At 45.0% G+C, this 23,523-nt stretch overlaps 4 protein-coding genes across 8 annotated transcripts; 2 read left to right on the forward strand and 2 right to left on the reverse strand.

The window, feature by feature from the left end:
* Positions 1 to 892: 892 nt before the first annotated feature.
* On the forward strand, positions 893 to 5,281 carry LOC123043736 (serine/arginine-rich splicing factor SR30). 3 transcript variants are annotated; one of them, XR_006419499.1, is made up of 15 exons: positions 893 to 1,074; positions 1,561 to 1,667; positions 1,961 to 2,026; positions 2,110 to 2,184; positions 2,252 to 2,354; positions 2,438 to 2,484; positions 2,582 to 2,639; positions 3,064 to 3,113; positions 3,284 to 3,340; positions 3,428 to 3,513; positions 3,587 to 3,685; positions 4,185 to 4,277; positions 4,365 to 4,738; positions 4,806 to 4,880; positions 4,968 to 5,281. XR_006419499.1 is itself a non-coding variant. In XM_044466278.1 (14 exons), the coding sequence occupies exons 1-14, from the start codon at positions 909 to 911 to the stop codon at positions 4,980 to 4,982; spliced, it is 1,041 nt and encodes a 346-aa protein (XP_044322213.1). In that variant the 5' UTR covers positions 894 to 908; the 3' UTR covers positions 4,983 to 5,281. The 3 variants fall into 3 exon arrangements, 2 of the variants coding, with proteins under 2 accessions (XP_044322215.1, XP_044322213.1); XM_044466278.1 differs by lacking the exon at positions 4,185 to 4,277 and having other exon boundaries at positions 894 to 1,074; positions 4,702 to 4,738; XM_044466280.1 differs by lacking the exons at positions 4,806 to 4,880; positions 4,968 to 5,281 and having other exon boundaries at positions 4,185 to 4,659.
* On the reverse strand, positions 5,245 to 6,836 carry LOC123043737 (universal stress protein PHOS34). The gene is made up of 5 exons (XM_044466281.1): positions 6,578 to 6,836; positions 5,947 to 6,492; positions 5,758 to 5,855; positions 5,554 to 5,672; positions 5,245 to 5,475 (listed from the first exon to the last, which is right to left on the reverse strand). The coding sequence occupies exons 2-5, from the start codon at positions 6,155 to 6,157 to the stop codon at positions 5,388 to 5,390; spliced, it is 516 nt and encodes a 171-aa protein (XP_044322216.1). The 5' UTR covers positions 6,158 to 6,492; positions 6,578 to 6,836; the 3' UTR covers positions 5,245 to 5,387.
* Positions 6,837 to 7,703: 867 nt separating this feature from the next.
* Positions 7,704 to 12,870, reverse strand: LOC123043735 (F-box protein At5g07610). Its single transcript, XM_044466277.1, has 3 exons — positions 12,602 to 12,870; positions 9,248 to 9,313; positions 7,704 to 9,155 (listed from the first exon to the last, which is right to left on the reverse strand). Exon 3 carries the CDS (start codon positions 9,152 to 9,154, stop codon positions 7,952 to 7,954), a length of 1,203 nt encoding a protein of 400 aa, XP_044322212.1. The 5' UTR covers position 9,155; positions 9,248 to 9,313; positions 12,602 to 12,870; the 3' UTR covers positions 7,704 to 7,951.
* An 80-nt stretch (positions 12,871 to 12,950) lies between these two features.
* Positions 12,951 to 22,365, forward strand: LOC123043733 (uncharacterized protein At4g17910). 3 transcript variants are annotated; one of them, XM_044466274.1, is made up of 17 exons: positions 12,951 to 13,152; positions 13,706 to 13,947; positions 14,046 to 14,109; positions 14,205 to 14,238; positions 14,644 to 14,774; positions 14,974 to 15,047; positions 15,174 to 15,249; positions 15,358 to 15,447; positions 17,225 to 17,298; positions 18,151 to 18,238; positions 18,567 to 18,693; positions 18,791 to 18,895; positions 20,238 to 20,361; positions 20,452 to 20,503; positions 20,978 to 21,022; positions 21,755 to 21,853; positions 21,997 to 22,365. In XM_044466274.1, exons 2-17 carry the CDS (start codon positions 13,895 to 13,897, stop codon positions 22,147 to 22,149), a joined length of 1,389 nt encoding a protein of 462 aa, XP_044322209.1. In that variant the 5' UTR covers positions 12,951 to 13,152; positions 13,706 to 13,894; the 3' UTR covers positions 22,150 to 22,365. The 3 variants fall into 3 exon arrangements, with proteins under 3 accessions (XP_044322209.1, XP_044322210.1, XP_044322211.1); XM_044466275.1 differs by having other exon boundaries at positions 13,014 to 13,152; positions 13,742 to 13,947; XM_044466276.1 differs by lacking the exons at positions 12,951 to 13,152; positions 13,706 to 13,947 and adding an exon at positions 14,353 to 14,429 and having other exon boundaries at positions 14,065 to 14,109.
* The last annotated feature ends 1,158 nt before the right edge of the window (positions 22,366 to 23,523 follow it).

The raw sequence follows: 23,523 nt of genomic DNA on the forward strand, positions 1-23,523 counted from the left end.
TGTTCTGGGGTTTTCTGGATTTATAAGAGGGGTTGGCGTCGGTTTCACGTTAGGGGGCCCCACAGGGAGTGCACGAGGCAGGGGGGCGCCCTCCACCCTCGCGGTGGCCTCGGGACTCCCCTCCGGTAGCTTTTCGTTTGAGTATTTTTTATATTTTCCAAAAATATTCTCCGTTGATTTTCAGCGCATTCTGAGAACTTTTATTTCTGCATAAAAACAACACCAGGGTAGTTCTGGTGAAAACAGCGTCAGTCCGGGTTAATTCTAATCAAATCATACCAAAATCATGTAAAAAAATTATAAACATGGCATGAATACATCAAAAATTATAGATACGTTGGAGACATATCAATGAACAATAAATTCAAAAAATAGGAAAAAAATATATAAAAAATCTGTTTTTTGGCAAACTTTAAAGAATGTTTGGAGTGCATGCAAAAAAATCACATTGGTGCAAGGCATGGTAAAAAATCGATACTTTGAAAATGTTACTTTCAAATGCATGTTGGAGCTCTATTTTTTTTTTGCCATGACTTGCTCCAATGTGATTTCGTGATGAAAATTGGCATGCACTTCAAACATTTCTTAAAGTTTGTTTTTTTGAATTTTGTTTCATTTTTTTGATTTTGCTGTTCATGGCAGGAGCATTTGAGCTCAAGATTAGAAGGATACTTTTTTTTAGGGCTATTAGAAGGATACTTTTTTTTAGGGCTATTAGAAGGATACTTTCGTCCAAACAACCCCTATATATTGTTTTTAACAAAAGCCCTTTGGAAGCTTGGAAGAGAACGTGAGATTCTCGTTGTTTAGTAGCCCGTTAGGCCCAATCGTGAGACAACTCCGAGCTCGACTAGACACCGGCCCGCGCCCGTCACGCCTTATGCCGGACTCACATCAGCGGGGCCCACATGCATAGAGACGCGGACCGACCAAACCCGCACGCTGCTTGTTCTATAGCTTGGCCGCTCGGGAGGTCAAGCCGCCCGCCCTCCCGTAAACCCTATCTTCTCCTGTTCCCCTTCGTCCCCGGCCGGCGACGACGCCGCGCGCGCAGCGAACCCAGCCCCTCCTCCGGTACGCCCCGCCATCTCCCCGCCCCCTCCGCCATCTCCCCACGCCGATTGCCGTTTTCCTCTGCTGAATTCGTCGGCGGTTTTTACTCGGGGGCGTGCTCTGTTCGTCTAGGGTTTGGTGTGGGCGCGCGGATCTGCAGCCGCGCCTCCGCCCTCTCGCGGTTTTGATTTCATCTGGAAAATCTCGGCGTTCTAGGGTTTGTGGGCGCGGGTGTGGCAGGACGGCGGGGATCTCTCGCGCCTTGAACGCCCCCTTGGGGATTGAAATCGTAGGCTGTTTTTCTCGGGAAATCTCAACCTGAAGTTTTGTCCGTGCCTTTAGCGGCCTGAAGTAGGCCAGTGATTTTGCAGTGTGTTTGTTCGTCGTGTAAATTTGTTCGTGGTTGTGTTGGCTGTTTTGTTTGCTGTATCTGAATTCAGATAATCCTGCCAGTCTTTATTTTTCTAGTAAGTATAATAACTAATTACCGTGCTCTTCTGGGTATAGGTTGCAGTAAGCAAGGAAGGATGAGTAGGCGCTGGAGCCGGACCATTTACGTTGGGAACCTCCCAGGGGATATCAGGGAGCGGGAGGTGGAGGATCTGTTCTACAAGGTTGGCATTCTCAGTTCCATTATATATGCTTCTGTTTACATTAAGGTAATGAATAGTGACATGCTAGACTGTCAAATACTTGTGACTCTGGTGTGTTTAACGTATCCTGGAACATATGAATATGGTTTAGTTTTGTTGTGATAATATGTCATTCAATGTCAATCTTTTAAGTGGTACACAAGATGACATTATGGTTGTGCCAAAATAACATGCAGTTCCTACTTTGCTCTGTATTTTGGATTTTTATGCTCGGATTCTGTCGGAATATCTGATGTTAAAAATATTTCTTGCAGTATGGACGGATAGTTGAAATTGACTTGAAGGTCCCCCCAAGGCCACCTGGCTTTGCTTTTGTTGAGGTAACTTGTTGAGTATGTTTTCTATTTGCCTTTGCTCTCGATCGGTTTGTTCGAGGTCACCAAGAACTACTTCATGTGTGTAGTTTGAAGATCCCCGTGATGCTGAAGATGCGATTCATGGTCGAGATGGTTACAACTTTGATGGGAATCGTCTGCGGGTACGTGCAATGGGTTTCTTGTAGCTTGCTCTTCTCAGTTCACATTTCTAATCCCTACCATGGACAGGTTGAACTTGCACATGGCGGGAGGGCCAACTCTTCATCCCTTCCGAACAGCTATGGTGGCGGAGGACGCCGTGGTGGTGTCTCTAGGCATACAGAGTATCGTGGTACGCAAAATATATATCTAAACAGAATATGGATTGCTCAATTTCTCCGTCTATAAACTGAACTTGTGCCTGCCTTTTGACAGTTCTGGTTACTGGACTACCTTCTTCTGCATCATGGCAAGATCTAAAGGTCTGCTGAATGATATTTCTGTCAACTTTTCTGCTCTTTTCTCCCTTATCATGTTTTCACCCTTCCCTCTCTGAAGCTTCATAATTTTTTTTATCAGGATCATATGAGAAAGGCTGGTGATGTTTGTTTCTCTGAGGTGTATCGTGAGGGTGGTGGTGAGTTAGTTTGGGTCCCTGCTGCAGTTCTATTCTCACTGTTTCCATTATATTCACCAGCGATTGTCTGAAGTTGCATTATTATTAGATAAATCTCTTCACTTGCTTTATCGCCTGATTTATATTTTATTGAAGTTCTGCTATTACTTATTTTTAGTAAATGGTGATAATACTTATGCCTTCCGACCACATTACACTGGTTACTCTTGTTGAGGCCCATGATAGCACTATGCCTTTAATATGCCCAACATGTTCATTGATGAGCTTAGTACAAAAGAGAACTCACTGTTAGCACATTTAAATTGCCAATTTTTCAACACTTTCCGGTTTAATGAAGAAGCTGTTGTAACAATTGTTCTTTCTGTGAAGTCATCTGTGCTATGTTGCTGCCACCTTTTTTGACCTACATCATTGTTTGCTGTAGGTACTATTGGAATTGTTGATTATACAAACTATGATGACATGAAGTATGCTGTAAGTTCCGCTTCTCCTTTTTGGTGTCACTTCTGGTGTCTTGCTAATTTTCAGTACACGGAATGCTGAATTTTGTTACACCTGTATAATCTTGTATGGGGTTTTCTAGCTGCATTTACTTATTTTTGTGAAGGTGGAGAAATAATTTGCTCGAATTATCCTTTTTGCAGATAAGGAAGCTTGATGATACTGAATTTAAAAATGCATTCTCTCGAGCGCCTATAAGGGTACACTTAGATGTCTATTTGTAGTTCAGTTCTGGGCATTGACTTGTTCTGAAATTAATTAACACACCATCTTATTGTTTCCTGAAGGTGAAGGAGTATGCTGGCAAAAGCAGCCGCTCCTATTCACGCAGCCGTAGCAGAAGCCGAAGTGGCAGCTACAGCAGGAGTCCGAGGTCAGGCTTCGATCAATTCTGTTGGTCCTGTATAATGTAACTGACCACTGACCTAATTTGGATATGCTTTCAGTCCAAAGAAAAAACCATCACGCCGTTCAGCGTCAAGATCTCGGTCGAGATCAGTTTCTTCCCATTCAAGGTCACCGTCAAAGGGACGCTCTCCATCAAGGTAACTGAGCTCCTATGGCCTGCGTACCTCCTCCTACCCCAAGAAAAAGAAAAAGAAAGATGGAACAAGTAGACATCACTGCAATTATTTTATAATCAAATGTTGCTTGATATGTTGGCACATCTATTACAAAAGAAGTATGTTCTGGTTGAAACTTGAAAACTAATAGTCTGGAAAATCTTAAATATTGTTTCTCATTGATGCAATCTTTATCAACAAAAGATGCATCAATCCATCTGACATCCTAAATGTCCATGTTGCCAGGTGGCAATACACCATAACCCTCTTGCATTGGCATATCGGGTTTATGTATGATATTCTAGTTAAACCTGCTGATTTTTCCTAGTGTTAAATGGAAAACTAGTGGCATAATTATTATCTATCTGGTTGCTTGGAAACTGTCACAAGTTTTATCACACTCTGGTGTCACATGTTTCTTGTCTAACTGAACTGGCTAGTGTCCGGTGTTTCTTAAAGCCTCGAATCATTTCTTCCTTAGATGAGGGATTGTGCGGCGATCTAGGGATTGCGTATTAGGAAATTGAGGATGGGGATTTGGTCAGTTTGCACCAGCTCCCATTGGTTGACCGAGGTATGGTAATAAACTGGGAATTGAACTGGAAGCTAAAAATCATCTATTATTTTTCTTTACCTAATGGACTGTAACTGATTACATCAGAGCTTGGGCATAGAGGTTTGGAACTCTGGAAGTAGAGCATTAAGGATTGACGGTTTGGACGGCACAATGGTATTTGCTCAGATTTGAGTATGCGAGGACTGGCTCCTTCACAGGCTTCAAATTGGAGGGCTGTTCTAGCGTATATGCCGTAACATTGACACAAAACACTTTCAGTACTGCATGTTTTTTGACACAACTGATTGCTTTTCATTTCTGTGAGCCCATTTTACTTGCATTTGGCGATTGGAATGCTGGGGAGGATGGAGGTTCTTGGAAGCAAGCTATTAAAGCCCCATTCTGGATATTGATTTCTCTTGTTTTCTGGAACTTTTTGCAGATCACCAGCAAAATCCCGATCCCCTGTCGCTGCGTCCGTAAGTATTCGCAGTCATACTTTTGCAATATCTGTGTATGAAACTTACTTTGGTTGTTTTTGCTCAGCCCGTCGTCAATGGTGAAGCAGCAAGCCCCAAGAGGGACCCAAGCAAGAGCCCATCACGTTCCCGGTCTCCTGATGTAATATAACTCTTGTGCTTGTGTTTACTTATTGTCGATTGGGAAGTGTTCATTGCTCTTATGCTAAGTATCCAATTGCATTTTCAGGCCAAATCAGAGTAAAACGGATGCGAGGCTAGGAGCGGTGAGAGGCGGAGCCATGGTCTTCAAATTCTTCAAATTTTGTCTTCGCCAACTTCTGCATCCGCTGTTATAGTACTATCTCTGTGTTCGGTTATTCTAGGTTCCTTTGTTTCTGTAAAAACTTGTTTGGATGGATTCTTGAGATTTATGTACTCTCTTCATTGTCAGCATTTTTACTTGGATTATTATCTATGGTCGTTGGCTCGAAGATATTTGAATACAGTAACATTGCCGTTTGTAATGCTGAAAATATAACCTGGATTTGAGGTATTGGTTCAGTTTTGCGACACTGTTTACACATATCTTTTTGACATCACTTTTCACGCACACAGAACTCTGGATTTTACTAAGAGATACAACAAGCTCGGCACCACAATGACGCTATCATTTCTTGGACTTGGACTGCTTGACAATCATGACGGAGCAGTGCGCGTGGTGGGCGCAGTAGTCGCTCACGCTCCCGAGAAATGCCCTGCAACAAGCGTCCATGTTCAGGTAAAATAAAACCCATGGCTATTCGGCAGCAGCATGCAGGCATATCATCGATTACCTCTTGATGGCACCGTAGCCATGGCTGCCGACGACGAGCAGGTCGGCGTGGTGCTTGTCTACGGCGTCGCAGAGCACGTACCTCGCCTCTCCTTCCATCACCTCTATCAGACCATGCACCTGCGTTTTGACATGAGCAGTACACGTCGTCACAGCAAATGTCTCTGATCGAGCAATGCGGCCAATGGGGAGTCGTGGCTGTTACCGAGTTGGCGACGCAGAGGCGGCGCGCCCTGTCGACGACGTCCTCGGCCCTCTTGCGCAGGTCCGCGTCCACCACCCTCACCACGTCCCCGGCGGCGGCTGAATATTCCGAAGCAGAGTAAGCTCCAGTTCACCACGAGAGTTCCGAACAGAACCAAAGCTGGAAATTAACGGGGTTTGCGGCCGGCACCGGGGCTGCCGAAGGTGACGACGGAGGACGCGGGCGGCTTGGCGTGGACGACGACGAGCTCGGCCGCCGCCACGCCGGCCGTCGCCACGTGCCGCACGGCCCACTCGAGCGCGCGGTTGCTGTGGTCGCTGTCGTCCACGGCCACCAGCACCACCGTCTTCCTCCCACCGCTGCCCTCCGCCGTTGCAGGTGCAGCCTTGGCCTCCGCCATTGCCAGCAGACAGTGCAAGGAACAAAGCTGATGTAAGAGGGTCTTGGTCGGCAGGTCTGCTATGTAGTATGAGCCGATGAGCAGCGCGATCGAGGGGCGTATATATTGGCATGCCGGCAGAGAGCGAGAGAGCGGCCAAAACCGGAGGGGGCGGCACCGGCAGGGTGCCCCGGTTTTCGTTTGGCTAGCTGTTGGTTTTGGCTCCAGCTTTGCAACTTCCGTCCTGCGGCTGCTGGATAACGACCAGGGGCTATAGCACAGCAACAGCCCAGCCGCTCGGCCAACCAGTGCGTGCTGACCGTGACCGTTAGTTTTTCAGATTCTGCTCCCGAAGCCTGTGATTTGCCACAAGCGCAGTAAGATAATTGCCGGTCAGCACACACACGCTTTACTTTTAAGTTGTACAGCGAAGAAGATTACATAGTCTCGTATAGCGCGCAAGTGCTCTCTTGATCCCGAGCTCACATGCCCCCGCTTTTTTTTCCAGTAACACCGCTTCCGATTATTGCAGCAGCGGTCAGTAATAACACGGTCGCAGAAACGACGGTTACAAGCAGCAGCATGCATTGTCCGTGCCAAGTGCTCGAGCTCGTCAGCTGTTCCATGATACTTCCTCCGTCTCAAAATGTAAGACGTTGGGAGTACATTGCGTACAAATGGACTCTATACCTGCGCGCATCGTCCTCATGTCCTTCGGCAACACAACATCATGGGTCGCAACACAATAGGTGTGCGTGTGCAGCACCTTTCTGAAAAGAAAAGAAAAACAGTTTCACAGTGGGAAAGGCCATACAGCATTTCGAAAGAACTTCCTTTTCGGACCCGCGTGGAGTTTAAATGGATGCATATATTGGTATTCGTATACAACACTAAAACAACAGCTATGGCATCGTTTCTCAGTGTTAATAGCTGCGTACCTTTCTCGTCAGATGTTTGTCTTGTTTAAACTTGTTTCAGCTATGCATCCAAAAAATGTTGCTATGCATGGGTTAACATGCATTAGCACGCCAAACATGCAGGCGTACATGTCAAACATAAAAACCTCAGTATCTACTAATCCCACAAAATTTCTACAGAGTTCATGCAATTTTTAAAAATGGGGGCACACGCTCCTGGCCTTACAAGGACACCATTAAGGTCAGGCAAAAACTCGCAAAGGTTCTGCCAAGATCGGTATAAGTAGCGGTCAATGTATATGGAAAATATGGACATGGCAATTGCGTCCAGGATTCACGTATAAGAAGCACATTTCATAAAGGCATCACACTGTCTCCCACTCTTGCCTCCGTGGGTTGCGGATAAATTGTAGAGAGATCTATTTTTTAGAAATGGAATAGAGAGATCTATTAATGCATATACTTTAACTCGATGGATACTGTGCCTTATCTTTATTAGCATGAGAAAGCAACGATTCATTCTTGTATATTTTTCCATTATTCCTTAAGGATTACATCTAACTCAAGGTTTTTCAATGGATAAGATAAGCTGGAGAAGGAGAAATGAGCAGGCAAGAAACCAATGACTAGCACATAATCAGGTCAGTCCAAAACAAGCAAACTTGGTAAACAATCTCAATCAAGTTTATATTACAGAGTCTTAATGACTGAAAGCATTCCATAGATATATCAGGACTAAATAATAGCAAAAGCAAAAACTGCAGAGGGAACAAGAAAAGTTATTAGAGAGCTATACCAAAGCTGTAATCCTATGGTTTGGTTCTGATAACCGGAGGTCCAACACTTGTAAAAGACTCCATATAATTGTCGGTAACAACTGTCAGCCTCCACCCTGGAGTCATGCTTCCACTCTTGGTCTGCCAATGCGTGAGAAAAATGGAACATAGGGAAGGTATGGAGGAAATGTGTCATACAAGTGATATTTTAGACTGCAGATAACACAAACTTTACCACGGTGCATGTCATATGACAGTAGCACATCCTTGCACCTCCAAACAAAGAATATCAAATTGCATTCAGGATGGATTGCGATCAAAGCATAGTCCCTTTGGAACATGAGATCAGCATAGTCCCGTTGTAACATGTGATCCTTCTCCCCAGAAAGCTCCCCAAAAAGTTGTGAAGTGCTGATGTTGTACTTAAAGATCCATTCATTACTGTTATAGTCCTCGAGAATCCAGACTGATAATTTGGAGCTATCATTGTCTCTCATATTTATAAAATACAATCGCCCTTGAGATTGACCAATAAAAGCAAGAGGGCCTAAATTTATGTTTTCAACACACATAGTTTCCAGCAAAGAAATGGTCCTCCACGTCTTACCCTCCGTGTCAACTGCTAGTATCTTAAACTCACATGTGAGCAAGTGCATCATTCCATTGAAAAAGACACCTCTCATCTCAACTATCTGAATCTCATTGTTGCCCCAACCATTTTCCTTGTAACTCCAGGCTCCTGTCTCTGATGAGTAGATATTAACACCTGAGATATATCCATAGTCCTCATCACCCTCTAGGATCTGGAACACATGGAAGTGGGGTGACACGGCTCCATCGAAACCCAAACGGTACGCCAATGCATCGCTTTTATGGCCAGCATCAGGCAGGACTACCCATTCCTCAGTGGCAGGATTACATACCACATAATCAGCTTCGTGTATTGGGGAGTCTTTCCAGCAGAAGCAGAAAATAAGGCCATTGCAGCAGTCCTTTGGCAAAATCTGCCTGTATCCCGTCAAGAAGGGCAACGAGGAATCAGGGAATAGCTGCTCTTGGTCCCTCGAAATACCATTAAAAGTGGGAAATCCTATCAAACCATCCTCATTGTTGTATATGTGCTTGGGGTAGAAGAAGCCGGAGATGGTCTGGGGCAGCCTTTTGCGGTGTTGGGAGATGAGGAGGTACCAGAGCCGGGAGACACACTTGAATCGGCACACTGACTTGACGGGCAGCAGGGACAGAATCTCGATGATAAGGTCATCTGTCAGGTCAGCAGCGGAGGTTGTCCCGTTCTTGGAGCAGTTCATCTGTGTGCAAGCCATTCTGACAAGTAGAGACGGAACACTAAAATAGTCAGATCAAATATCAGTGCATGACAGAATGAAAGGAAGAGCAGGGAGGCAGAATAGGCATACCAGTCTACTGAAGCAGGGAGCGGCAACGATGGAAGTGGCTATCAACAGCGGTTCTGCAGCTGACGGCTGGGAACAATAGTTACAGTGGCTCAGATAGTTGAATAAAATGCCAAACAACAACGAATAAATCAAAATAGTACAAGCTATTGATAGTGGCGTGTAACAAGTTCGCTAATACTATTTGAAACTTATTGGTTGCTGTTACGGCCGTAGAGGCCCACCGGGCAATCTTAGCCCACAAGTTATCTTAGGTTAATTCTTATGCAAGTTATCTTAGGTTAATTCTTATGCAAGTTATCTTAGGTTAATTCTTATGCAAGTTATCTAGGTTATAAATATAGGCTGTAAGACTCTTTTGGAATTAAGCAATAAGAAGATTATCTCTATTGCCCGGCTCCCAGAGGAGCCGGAACCCTAGCCGCCCCCTGCCTCTTGCGCTGCCGCCGCCATCTTCCTCTCCCGCGACGGCGCCCAGCCACCGGCGCGGCCGCTCATCGCCACGCCCAGCCCCCTCCTTCCCCTACTGCCTACGGCCAAGACCGGGTAGAACCCTAACTCCTAACACCTTGGTATCAGCTACCTGGGTTTCGACCATGTCATCGCCACCACCGCCGCCGCTGCCCACCAGCACCCCCACCGCCGCTGCCACCAACTCCACCACCGCCGCCGCCTTATCACCAAGCGCCACGGCCTCGCTCACCCTCCCGTCGGCGCCGATCGCCCCCGCCCCCGGCACAACGCCGAGCCAAGGCCAGCCACTGCCACCCGTACAAAATTCGCCGCCATGGCCGGCGTGCTATATGACCTGGTGATCGCCGTCCAGGGCATCCGTCTCTATTTGGCTAGCCCGTACGGGCCGCCACCGCCGGCCGTACCCTCGGGACAGCTGGTACTGCCGTGGTACTCGGTCCCCGCGGCCATCGCCGAGGGCTACCCGGCGCTACCATCGCCGGCCGCTTCCACGCCGCCCTGGCCCCAGTGGCCGACGCCAGCGCTCGTGGCGCCAACCGCGCCGCCAGTAGCAGCCCAGGGCCCGCAGTGGCCGGCCTGGCCCGCGCCACCCCCCGCCTGGCCGTCCCTCCCAGCGGCCACAGTGCAGGTTCCGCCGCCGCCACCGCCCAGCCCTAGCCTGGGCCGGTCCGCGCCGGGCGGTCTTCCGATCCAGGACGTCCGGTTCCCATCGTCACCATCTCCGCTTCCGGGCTGGCTCCACGAGACATCGCCTCCGCCGGTTTACACGGAGGCTCGGGAGCCGTCGGGTCCCCAGTTGCAACCCGGGGCATCGGGCGCCACGGGAGCCTACGCCGGCCTTCCCACCATGGACCGAGCACCGTCGTCAGCTCTCAGCACCGCCGAGGCAGTGGGCCATGGCGCGCCCAACCAGTAGCCTCCCCGGTTCGCCAAGATCGACTTCGCCACTTATGACGGCTCGGACGACCCTCTTAACTGGCTCAACCAGTGTGACCAGTTCTTCCACGGGCAGCAGACACCCGCGTCGGAGCGCACTTGGCTGGCTTCCTACCATCTCCGCGGGGGCGCCCAGACATGGTACTACGCCCTCGAGCAGGACGAGGGCGGCATGCACCCGTGGGAGCGCTTCCGCAAGCTGTGCCTTCTTCGCTTCGGACCGCCATTACGCGGGAGCCGATTGGCCGAGTTGGGCCGCCTGCTTTTCACCTCCACGGTGCAGGATTTCGCCGACCGCTTCCAGGCCCTGGCGTGTCACGCGCCAGGTGTGACGGCCCTGCAGCGGGCTGAGCTCTTTGTCGGCAGCCTTCTGGATCACATTCACGTCGACGTGGAGCTTCGCGAACCCCAGGATCTCCAGTCGGCCATGTACTACGCCCGCGCGTTCGAGCGCCGCGCGGTGGCCATCCAGCAGGAATCACCGTCCCGGACCACTGGGTCGCTACCCGGGCCGGATTCCGCGCAGGGTCGGCCTGCGCAGGCTTCTGCGGCACCCCTCGCCGCGACTGCGGGACGCCCGTTCCGCCGGCTCACCTCAGCCGAGCTACTCGAGCGTCGCCGCCAAGGGTTGTGCTTCAACTGCGACGAGCCCTACACGTCCGGCCATGCCTGCCCGCGAATCTTCTACCTGGAGGTTGCAGACTACATTCCGGAGGACGCCGTCGCCGCCGACCTTGCCGCCCCAGCTGTCGAGAATGTGTTTGACGCTGGTTGATCGCCTCAAGGAGTTCCGCAAGCACTTCCCCACCTTACAGCTCGAGGACAAGCTGTTTGTGCAGGCGGGGAGAAGTGTTACGGCCGTAGAGGCCCACCGGGCAATCTTAGCCCACAAGTTATCTTAGGTTAATTCTTATGCAAGTTATCTTAGGTTAATTCTTATGCAAGTTATCTTAGGTTAATTCTTATAGACTGTAAGACTCTTTTTGGAATTAAGCAATAAGAAAATTATCTCTATTGCCCGGCTCCCAGAGGAGCCGGAACCCTAGCCGCCCCCTGCCTCTTGCGCCGCCGCCACCATCTTCCTCTCCCGTGACGGCGCCCAGCCGCCGGCGCGGCCTCTCATCGCCACGCCCAGCCCCCTCCTTCCCCTACCGCCTACGGCCAAGACCGGGCAGAACCCTAGCTCCTAACAGTTGCAAACAATGCCTGAGTACAAAACGTCAAGACTTAAACACACTTTGTGAAAGCTAAAATGTAAAGTTTGTTGTCACCGGTTCCTTCGTTCTCACCAACGACTGTCTGGAGGATGGAGCGCCAGACACAGTGGACTGCAAGTCGGACGCCTGAGCCTGATGGACGTGCCTGAGTGAAACTACGTCTCTTTGATCAGTTATCCTTTCCAAAATAAAATACCAGCTAGGGTTTCCAATTTTGCTCCCAATGTATGAATGTATCCAAAAATGAGACATTTGTTCAAGGAGGATTCCGGGAATGCAATTACGAATAAATGGTCTATTTCCAAATTAGCGCCATCTCAGTGTGGCAACCAAACACGAATCGTTGAGGCTCAAGCAAATCGCTCCAGCGCAGCAACCAAACTAGCCCAACATGCATTAACATTGTGACATCTTTGTACTACAACCGCTCCATTAAGCACAAGTTCAGAAACGAAGTCCAGCCAACTAATAACTATTAATATGGATCGGAGGGAGCACTGAAATTTCTTTTGGACAGGTGTACGGTGCTAGAATTTTACAGGCTCCTTCTACACCCTTTTCTTGTTTTTGATGAGAATCCTTTTAGAATTGATTCACTTGACTTGCATTTCTGTGACAGTGACTATACATCTGTAACTTCCACACAGATCCTAAGGCTAGAGCAAAGCTATTGGTTACGAAGAAATGAGACCACCCATAGCAGTTAACCTAAATAGTTTTGATGTCGTACCTAGTAAGTCAGACGCCGCTGCTCAGCCTCCGCTTGTCCTGTCCGGCCGGCGAGCTTCCAGTCATCCGCCGCTGCCCGCCACATCCGGGATCGACAGGATCTCAGGCCATGATGCCGCATAGTCGATCCATGGTCCGATTTAGGGATCGGGTCCCAAGATCTGAGAGTGGGCTGGAGGATTTGGGGATTAGGGCTCTTGTTCGTCCTGTGTGTGCGGGGAGGTCTTTTTTTTTTTCGGATCTGCGGGGGAGGTGATATACTGATATACTCCAGTGATGTGCATATATGGGCCAGGCCCAGCGCGAAGGAAGAGCAAAACGCTCCGGCCAGGACAGCCGCTGCGTCCCCGATTCCCCTCGCGACTGCTCTGCGCTCCCGCCGATCTCGCCACCCGGTCCCGTGCCTCGCCGTCGACTCTACCCGCCCCGCCCCGCCCCTGCCCCACCGCGACCAGCCGGCAGCCGCCCAGACCGCACTCGGCAGCCGACGCCCGGCGCGCGGCGTTGTGCAGCTGCACAAGGCACGCAGCCAGCCGCCCAGCCCGATTTGAGGTACGTTTGATAAGATTTCTGCCTCTTCCGCAATTTCTGTTTACTGATTACACTCATTGCTCGTCGTGCTGCCACCTGCCAGTACTTCTCGTTACGTATTAAGGCTTGCTGGGCTCCTCTGTAAATTGTAATGTACTGTGTTACTAGTGATGAGTCCTGTCTAGGAATGTTACTACTTACTACTGAATTGTTTCAGTTTGGATCCATTTTTCTGAATCCATGTGGGCATCTGGAGCTGTAATTTTCAGAAATGTTACTAACTACTGAATTGTTTCAGTTTGGGTCAAACAATTGATACGTTGTTCTCATTTTCTGAATCAGTAAATTTCGTTGTCATATTGAAGAACATAATGTCAACTAGGACCACACGATTACATATATGTATAAAATGTGGAAGAATGAACACATGCACATGGTCTTCTTTGAACTTTTCAAGGCATGTAGGTTTTTTCTTATGCAAAATCAAGATTTATTTGAGATTTTTTTTCTAAGATCATATTGATCAACTTCTATTGTGCTATTGGCATATCATATTTATCGTAATTTTTTTAAGGTGGACCACCCTGTTTCAAAATCTTTGATCCACCAGCCAGCCGCTGCTGCCACCACCGTCAGAGGCAGAGTCTTGGCTTCCAACCGTCCTCCTGCGGCCTTCTAGCCGCTGCCACCACCTGCGGCCACCAACCTCTCTCCTGCACGCAGGGGGTCCCACAGCAACTGAACCACCTCTCGCAGTCCAACAATGGAGGGTCTCCTCGACAGGCCCCTGAACCCGAACAAGCTTCTTAAGGAGCAGTGAGTGCAAAGTTCAAACCCTACCTGCGTTCGCACCACTTTATTCTCGCCCGTACTGCTCTGCTAACTTGTAGGTATTCTCCCCCTTCATGACGCAGATTCGTGAGCAACCTGACGGGGTCGTCCCTTCTGGAGATCGCGGTGCTCTCCACTATCGTGCCGGTGACTGATCAGTCTCTCTCCCTTAGATTCCCAATATTTCTGTATCTATATATGCACGTCAGGGTTGTGGTTTGATTTGCTTTTTTGGTTTGCAGGCAGTGGTGGTTTTAAGGAAATGGAGCAGCAGAGGTCAGTTGGTTAGATATACTGTAATTTTTCATAACCATTTCTATCTTTTCATGTAAATGTATAATGTTTTTGTGCAACAAATGTGCAAGTGAGATACAGCTCATCACTGTGTAGGTATTATGACTGGAAAGTGGAATCTCAGTTGCCAGTATGCTGCAGTTTTGCACATTTAGCGTTTTGATCATAAATGTGTATGTTCTGATATTCAACGATCCAGCTAGCATGTCCAATACTTTAAACTGTGCTGACCAATCTGATGCTAGCTATATCATGGCATCCTTCTCAGTTTTTCCATGTTTTTTACCCTGATGTAGTCATTGTTATCAATAATAGAAACTTCTTTATTTTCATGCATGGAGTAGATCTGACAGAGATTTCTACTTCCTTGTTTTTATCTTATTATAGATAATATTAGGAGGGATTCAGTGAAGAAAAATGATGATGCTCTTGCTGATCATAAAGATGAAGTGTATTACTTTTCAGCGTTGGTTATAGATTGTCTCACTGTTGTATTGCCTATACTTCTGATTTTCACGGCAAGTACCCTCTTCATTGCATTTTAATATGCATACATGATGGAATTGTTAAACGGCATAAATCAGGGAACGTGCAAAGCACAAGCCTATACTGAAGTACTGAACTATTCAGTTGTCATCTACCAATCTTTGGCTGAGCTTTAACATTTTTTAACTCATGATGAAGTGAATCTGTGGTTATTCCTTTGGTTTGTTGCAGATCTTAGCTGAATGGGCTTATATTTGTGCAATTTCTCTTGTAGTTGTGATATCTATCTACATCTTGCTTAAAAGGTATTTGGTATTTAGTTATTACTCCAATTTTTGTTACCTTGTTTTTGCTGCTCTAATTCCCTTCTGATTTCTTTTCGTGACACACTACCCTTGGGGATCTGGAGTTATATGACACTGCACTTTCAGGTCTCAGTCTCATCTCAAGGCTCAACAACATCTGCCTTCTCTTAGGGCAGACATATCTTCTTACCGAGTGTCAGTGGTATGCACAAGTTTATTGATTATATAAGTAACACATTATCGCTCCTTCACCAGTACTAGAGATGGAGCAGTACTACTGCAGTATTAATGGTGATTGTGCTCTTTGTAGGTTTTAGTGACATGCTTGTCCATATTGGCAGTGGATTTCAAAATCTTTCCTAGACGGTATGCAAAGGCTGAAACATATGGTAGTGGCATTGTAAGTTAATTCGTCCAGGCATTTTCTTTAGTTTATCTTTTGTTTTTACATGTTCCGCATCTTACTTTCGTCATGAAGGCCAATTAAATAGCCAAAGGTTGTTTACATGGTGTGTAGCCCCCATGATGGCCTAGTTTTATAATCATCATCATTAAGAATTGCACAAAATCATGAACTAGTTGTGCAAAAAGTGACAGCAGCTGCAAATGTGCATATTATTTGGATTGCAAAGGATCAACGGCTTCATTAGATTGGTTAAATGAAATCCATTTGTCAGTCGTGGACTCCTCTGGTGCATGAAGTAGAGATGTATCTGCACATTAGGGGCTGGAGTGGGTTGTGTTACCGGTAATGCCTCCTGCTGCTTCACAGCCACCGCTCCTCCTTCAGCGCAGAGTATCGCTGCCCATCCTGCTGTGCACATGGAAGTAAACTCATGGCACGTTGAGCTAGTAATCAATACAAAGCTGGCCCTGTGATCCTCACGGTTTTGTTGCAGTGTAAACATTCCTTATTCATCTCCTGGCCCGAACTCTTCATGCCCTAATTGATCTCCTGGCTTCCATGCAAATCGTTGCTCACATATATCTTTGCTTGGCTGGTCTATACTCATAATCTCATACATTGGATCAGCACAATGCAATCTCGTGCTAGGAAACTCCACCGGCTGCGCTCAGCAGTGCCACCGCCGCCACCACTGACTTCATCCCTGGTGCATATTCTTGGAGTCTGTTTTGCAATCAGAACTGTATCTTGCAAATATTGCACACACCAAACTCTTGTTTCGTGTTTGTGCGCACACATAGAACCAGATTGTTTGAGTCAATCTCCACACATGCATGGCCTGGATTCTTCCAGCTGGGCTCAACAACGTCACTACAGAGGACTCTGCCGCCATTTGTATGCCTTCTGCTTCTCCTAGCATCATCTCATCTATCTGCTCTGCTACCGCTGCTTCTAGTTGCACCTTTGATGATGTTATCCCTGTATGCACTGCCGTTCCTCCTCTTGTGCTTGCCTCCTCCGCTGTGCTTGACTGTGTCGGCTTCTTGCGACACCTCTACAACTGCTTCTTGCTCCGGTGTCATTGCCATGGTTGCATATGTTCAGCACTGACTCTATCTGATGTGGCGCTGGATAATATATCAACTCAATACCGATTGACAACAGCTGTCGTAGATTGACTTGCAACTTTGTAACTCCCGAAATCTGGTGCTTTATCATGTCTAACCATACTTGATGAAGGCCACAATCCTTAACTTTGCTGGAAAATTCAAACCTTTTTTACCTGTTGCTGCAAGCCCTGCGGCAGTATGACTACCCTGGTCTAGGTTGCTGACCTGCCGGTCGAATGCGATTTACGATGTCCACATCACTTAATAGTCATCTTTGTGGTTGTCCAATTTTCATGCCTTTCGCCTGTATGATTAGGTCATCAACTACTGTTCATCGTTGCTTATTATTTGTTCTTCTGGAATTGACACAAGTTTCTTGTTTACAAATATGCCTTGCTTCCATTTTTCGTCATCAATCTATTATTTATTACTCCCTCCGTCCCAAAATTCTTGTCTTAGATTTGTCTAAATACGGATGTATCAAGTCACGTTTTAGTATTAGGTACATCCGTATCTAGACAAATCTAAGACAAGAATTTTGAGACGGAGGGAGTGGTTATTAATGTAAGGTTCTCGACCCGTGCTTCCCTTCGTGTAATTTGAATCATGTTTGCCTTTATTTTTGAAAGATCAGAAATCTGATCTCTCTTCCGACATAACAGATGGATCTCGGAGTAGGGTCTTTTGTAGTGGCTAACGCACTGGTGTCTAGACAAGCACGAAACATAACCTCAATGTAAGTGCTTAAATGATCTCATTTGTCTTAAAGAAAATATTTTAGGGCTTAATAAATATATATATTTGGATTCAACATGATGCTAAGGGTTCTCATCTAGTTAAGTCGGAAGTAACTCACATGAATACTGAAACTAAAAGGCAAACTCTGTGAACAAGTATATTCTGTATTCTGCAAAAGTGAATCCTACTTTTTCTATCATAATAATTATTAGTCAATAGTCATAGTGTTAGATACTGTCGTCCTTTGGGCTTTATGTCAAAATGTTCTCACAACATAAGTTGTTTTTTGTAGATACTCTAAAGAACTAATGTTTATTTATGTTGACTGTTTTTACTGGGCATAGGAGCTTGTAGGAACCTAGAAGTTTCAACTTCACCACGTACATTATGGTGTGCTGAGTTTTTTTTTTTTGCCCTTTTTAAATTGAGATACAGAGTATTACAATTCTGCATGCAAATATTAGCTTTGTCAGTTCATTGATAAATGAAGAAAATTATAATCATTAGTAGTATTCAGGATAAAATGAGTGGTTCATCTCTTCTTTCAAATAAGATCTGTCCTGCAACTTTTGCATCTTTTCTATTTGCATGTAGGTGGCATTCCTGTGTTAATCGCTTCTTGTTAGGTTGTTCTCCAAGTAGCTTTCTGACTTAATATATTCCTCATACTGACAAATGATCCCGTGTTTGTCCAGTATCATTGCAAAAATGCAGTTACTTTGGCAGAATCATTCTTTGAATTTTTAATTTTCTTGGGAAGATAACTGTAGTTTCTGACCGATAGATCTGCCAATAGGCACTATTCAATAGCATAAGTATTCTATCTCATAGTGCACCTTCTGTTTTTTAGGAGATGGAAGGCAGCACTGAGGTCCATAAGTCCTCTAGTATTTCTTGGCTTTGCTCGTCTTATCTCTACATCAGGTGTTGATTATCAGGTACTTTTCTTGTGCCAATTACTTATATTACGCATCCGTCAGAATTTATCATATAATGCCATCCGTGCAGACTTGCTAACCTTTTCTTGTGTTTTCCTGTCCCTGTCTATTTTCATATTCTCACTTCCTTCATTTCTAGATACTGAAACCTGTATTAAGCAGAATTAGATATAATAGTTACTATAGCATGTGCAGTCCTGTGTAGTAATGAAAGTGGGGTTGATTGGATTTCAGTTTGCAATGCATAATCTAAGGTTATTTACTCCATTTTTTCTATATTAGAATGCTGTCTTTTCTGAAGAGGTATGTTCTGTTTGTTACCTTGTAGGTGCATGTAGGAGAATATGGTGTCCATTGGAACTTCTTTTTCACCCTTGCAGCAGTTTCTATCCTTACATCCATTATCAGGATTCATCCTAAATATTGCGGGATAGTTGGTATGCTTGTTCTTGCAGGTACTAATGGTTCTAGTTTTACAGTTTGGTTAGAAGGGTTTAGAGGTGCTACAATTCTCCTTTTCAGTAGATAAATTGCTCTTATTTATTTTTACAGGATACCAGGTATGGCTAAATTTTGGGTTGAATGAGTATCTCACATCTGATGAGAGAAGTGCTGATATCATTGGCCAGAATAAGGAAGGCGTGTATAGCATATTTGGTAAAAATATCTATGTGTACATGAATTTTTTGTCATTTTTTTGCATAAGATGCTGAGGAACATAGAGGCGTAGAGCCGTCCAAGCTTGGTTTTTGTTTGTTTGACAAAATAACATTGCTGGTCCAGATTTGTACAGAAAGCTCAGTGAACAAATATGTGTTATACTGGGTTTACCAGCTCATGATTAAAACCAAATGAATCACCACATTGAGCCCACACCTGTCCTTTCTCACTAATCCTGATATTGTGCTTGAAGATGTTGCAAAATGCAGAGTGTAAGCTCACAGCACTTCAGTTTTCTTCTGTCGCCCCACATCGTCAATTGCTTCCAATGCTAACGAAGGATATAGAGAGTAGCATAGCTTTTTGTTTGAAACATAATCATTACCGACAAGCAACAAAGTCCAACAAATACCAGAAAACACTATCAATTTGATTTTGTTTTACTTTGCCAATCATGCTGATCATCTTGACAAAATAAATCCCCAGAAGTCAAAACGGCTTGGAATTTGCTTCATTCCCTCCCAAGATTGTTAGCACACGCGCTTTATAGGTTGATATTTTGCATATGCGTCTCTCTAATGTTTCATAACCTTAGTTCAAAAGGAAAGATCAGGAGCACTCAAGTGGTAAAAGTCTGGGTTAACAGGGCTATGCTCATTGCCATCACTGGTGCTATCTTCTCTCTATCGCCACCGCCTCCTCGTCTCTCTTGTCTAGCTGAAGCTCTCCTCTGTCATGAGTTCTCTTCTGCCAAAGCTCGCTTTTGGCAACAACAGCGCTTGCGTTTCCTTGGTTAGGGATGGCTTCACACCCCCCGTCACTCCTGGTTGCAATAAGAGTTCTGGGCACCGGTAGGTCTGGCTAGGCGGTATGAGGAGGAGAGTGTTAGGTTCAACAGGGTTGCAACGGCAGTGCGTCGTTACGTTTGATGATGTAATGAGGCACAACAGGAGGTGGCAGCGGAAGCCATGGTTAAGGTTGTAGATGCAGAGTACTGGGCCCAAATGTGATGGAAAAGAAGAACCTGGGTCCATGTTAAGCCTAATGAACACCCAGGTGTGCCATGATTGCAACAAAGACGTGCATGCTCGAAACTGAGCACACATATGTCTAAATGTGAGCACTAAAATTTGAACCCTGTTGGGTGGAGTCATGTACCCACAACTCCTTCATCCCAGGAAGAGCTCGCTCTCTTTCCATCATTCTTTTTTGTTTTGCTGAACTTTAATATGGTGATTATCTGTTGTTACTTATCAAGGTCACTTTATATCTGAATATTCAGCATCATAGATTTCCATGCACCACATTATGCGATCTAATGAACTCCCTCTTTCCACAGGATACTGGGGTATGTACCTGATTGGTGTATCTCTGGGTTACTTTTTGTTTCATAACCTTAGTTCAAAAGGAAAGATCAGGAGCACTCAAGTGGTAAAAGTCTGGGTTCTCGCGGCATCATTTTGGTAGGAAGCAATGATAACATGAACACCTATGAATAAGAGTTCTAATGTTTCTTGGTTGTTAACATTTTCTCCGATGGTGCATGTTCATAGGATTTTGGCGATCATTCTTGACAGCTATGTTGAAAGAGTTTCTCGACGAATGGTAGGGTACTAACTACCTACATGCTTGGTTTTGTTTACACTGACACTAAAAGTGCAAACTCATCTTTGAAGAATTTTTGTGATAGCCATGCAATGTAGCAGCAACCTATGGTATATAGAACACAGTACTGTGCTCTTAGTATCTCAATGGACATGTTATGTTTAAACATGATTAAATGTAGGAGTATGACATATATTTTTCATAGTATTTAGGTTTGGCCTAAGTAAATCTGAAGTAAGAACATTTGTTGCATTTGTTGAAATGTAAATCTTCCACTCATGCAATGTGATTCTTCCAACATGAATGGATATGTGGAGAAACTAGCTTCCCAAATCATTATTTTTTTAGTGAAAGGAAATGCTACAGTTACTACAAACTAGTTTTACACTCGAAATTGGGACAAAGTAACTCCAGCAACTTATCTTTCCTCTTTTACTTTCTGGAGCAAAATGATTCAAGCATTTCATTTTGCAGTGTAACTTCGCCTATGTTATGCTTGTGTTTGGCCAGAATTTTCAGGTATTTATTTCCTTTCTCGCTTTTATAAACTTATATAGCATGCGTTCATTGTCAGATTAGGACATCCAGAAGACAAGAATAATATGTAGTACTTTAATTGATAGTACCTTTGTTACCCAATTGTGGGCTCTAAAAGCGTAAGGATAGTGTTTATTGCATAGTTTCATCTTCTCTAATGAGGATAACATTCAAATTTCAACTGAAAATAATGTGCACCAGCTGCAACATAGCTGAAAATAATGTGCACTAGCTGAAAAATGAGGTTTGAAAGTTTAGCTTTACCCTTTGTACTTATAGTTCACCAACTGGTTTTAATATTTTAATGATTGTCTGAATCTGATATTAGAGCCTGGAAACTGGAAAGATGCACACACTTCTCATCTTCGAATGCATGCTACTTAGTTACATTCTCTTTCTGGGATCATGAAGAAGTACCATGTAAATATATTTTAAAGAAGAGTTTTACTAAGCAAATGCATTATGCGGGGCACAACCATCCAGGTTACTAAAAGGGGCAAACACTAAAGGAAAAGCAGCAAATTACCTAACTAGAGGGTGCCACCAAGCCCTTTAGCTCCAGCCGCAACTAAATATACCTGTTGTGGTGTTGCCTGAAGGGTCTAACAACATTTGAGCCTGCTAATACTTACCAATTGTATTGTTACTAGGTACGAAATTGCTAAAAAAATGTTCAGGCTCCACTATTCATGATGGGTACTGTTATAATGACAGGTTATATCTATTCTCACACTAGCGGGGTCCATTTCACATGACAAGAATTTGGTTCTTGAGGAAGCATTCAATCAAAATATGCTTGGGGTATTCATTGTGGTAAGATCATGACTTGTTATTCTTATTGCTGATGCCAAAATGGGAACTTATGACTAATAGGACCGAATCGTCAAATTTTAGCAGATATATGTACCTCTTTAAGCGGCCAGTGTAAAGAAACTGACATTTACATTCTCTTGCAGGCAAATATCCTAACTGGTCTAGTAAATCTCTCAGTTGACACGCTTTCGGCCTCTCCCCTCGCTGCCTTCATGATTTTGGTAGCATACACCTTTACTTTGTGCATGCTTGCTGGTCTTGCTCAGTTTTCTGGTGTTAGGATAAAATTTTGGTGAATATGGATTTTGTCTGGTACTGTACTTTGTATGTATGGAGTATTTAATCTTGATTTTGAGGAAGACACGTTTGTGTATTGAAACCGAGCCCATAGAGCTCATATGTGGTCAATTACCAAAGCACTACCCATTGCAGGTGGTATATGAATCGAGGTGAGTGTTGTTTATTCACACAGTACTCGTGAGATCCAATCTAATAAAGAGAATAATCCTTAACGCTGTGTTTGGATGTCTGTATTGGAGGCCTATATATTGTATTGGTTTCAATTCCAATTCAGACAGGAAACTGTAATAGAGGTCCAAATTGAGCAAACCCATCACTAAACTTGTTACTGTATTATTGTTCACTCGAGGTCCAAATGGCCCTGAGTCAAGATAAACCGCAAATCAGTTGCTGATCAGGACTAGGTGGGGCCCTGTCCAGGGCCTAGATATTGGAATTGGCTTTTTTATGAACGCCCTGAATACCTCTTTGTTCCAAGTTCTTCTAAAAAAATAAAATAAAAAATCTCTTTGTTCCAAGTGGTTCAGAAGCCCTATCTCTCACTCGTTGTAGCGTTGTAATGTGCTGCAGTCATGACTTGTTTCCGTTCTCAGGCCCCGTTTGAAAGTTGAAACGGCGGAATATCAAAGGAATTTTGGAGAATCGAATTCCTACATATTTTTTTTTCTGACTGTGCCGTTTGAAACAAAGGAATGGCTCACCAAGGTTCCTATGGAACATGGCAATGCAAAGGAATTTTGGAGGGAAAGACCTCATGTTTTCTCTCATGTATCTAGGATTACTGCGTTTTTCTTATGTGGTGTCCAAATAGCAAGTCTGGTGTATTCTTGTGTTTTGGATTGCTGTAAGAATTTAGGTTACATGATATCTCATTTCTTGCAGTTTTTCTATTCCGGCGTTTTGATTCCTATGTTCCAAATGGTGCGTTTATGTGGTGTTAGCCCGAGTAAGAATCGCAGTGGGAGAGGCGATAAAGTGAGGGGTCAGCGCTCAATGACAGTGAAGTCAGCGAGAGAAGGAAAACTCTAACAAAAGGGAAAGTTGCTACAGTTTTTGGAGTAACTTTTTAAAATTCAAGTATCCCGTTTATTCAAGAAACAGTAGTATATACTCCCTCTGTTTACATGCCGATGGTGCTAAGATGTGGAGCCAGAGTCGACAAGTCGAGGGCACTTCAGTTGATGACGCTGATGATGGCGATGACATTGATGAGCAAGATTGATGGTTGGAGCTTGCACTTTGTGTTGAGTTTGGCTTGTTCGGGTCTGTGCTGAGTCTGGCTTGTTGTGGCCAAGGTTGTAAGGTTTTTGCCTTGTTTTTTGCTGATTTTTTTTTTGCGGAATAATTCTTGTATTACTCAATCAAAACAC

Source organism: Triticum aestivum, chromosome 2B, assembly GCF_018294505.1.
Source record: "Triticum aestivum cultivar Chinese Spring chromosome 2B, IWGSC CS RefSeq v2.1, whole genome shotgun sequence".
NCBI classification, from domain to species: Eukaryota; Viridiplantae; Streptophyta; class Magnoliopsida; order Poales; family Poaceae; genus Triticum; species Triticum aestivum.

What these genes read in the sequence shown, in the direction of transcription:
- LOC123043736 (XM_044466278.1), top strand. Translation starts at nt 909, where the DNA reads ATGCATAGAGACGCGGACCGACCAAACCCGCACGCTGCTTGTTCTATA. An exon ending in AGCTACAGCAGGAGTCCGAG is followed by an intron (nt 3,514 to 3,586) that starts GTCAGGCTTCGA and finishes ATATGCTTTCAG; the next exon opens with TCCAAAGAAAAAACCATCAC. An exon ending in GATCCCCTGTCGCTGCGTCC is followed by an intron (nt 4,739 to 4,805) that starts GTAAGTATTCGC and finishes GTTTTTGCTCAG; the next exon opens with CCCGTCGTCAATGGTGAAGC.
- LOC123043737 (XM_044466281.1), bottom strand. Translation starts at nt 6,157, where the DNA reads ATGGCGGAGGCCAAGGCTGCACCTGCAACGGCGGAGGGCAGCGGTGGG. An exon ending in CGTCACCTTCGGCAGCCCCG is followed by an intron (nt 5,856 to 5,946) that starts GTGCCGGCCGCA and finishes CGGAATATTCAG; the next exon opens with CCGCCGCCGGGGACGTGGTG. An exon ending in GGCTACGGTGCCATCAAGAG is followed by an intron (nt 5,476 to 5,553) that starts GTAATCGATGAT and finishes CGCTTGTTGCAG; the next exon opens with GGCATTTCTCGGGAGCGTGA.
- LOC123043735 (XM_044466277.1), bottom strand. Translation starts at nt 9,154, where the DNA reads ATGGCTTGCACACAGATGAACTGCTCCAAGAACGGGACAACCTCCGCT.
- LOC123043733 (XM_044466274.1), top strand. Translation starts at nt 13,895, where the DNA reads ATGGAGGGTCTCCTCGACAGGCCCCTGAACCCGAACAAGCTTCTTAAG. An exon ending in CATCAGGTGTTGATTATCAG is followed by an intron (nt 18,239 to 18,566) that starts GTACTTTTCTTG and finishes GTTACCTTGTAG; the next exon opens with GTGCATGTAGGAGAATATGG. An exon ending in GTTCTCGCGGCATCATTTTG is followed by an intron (nt 20,362 to 20,451) that starts GTAGGAAGCAAT and finishes GCATGTTCATAG; the next exon opens with GATTTTGGCGATCATTCTTG.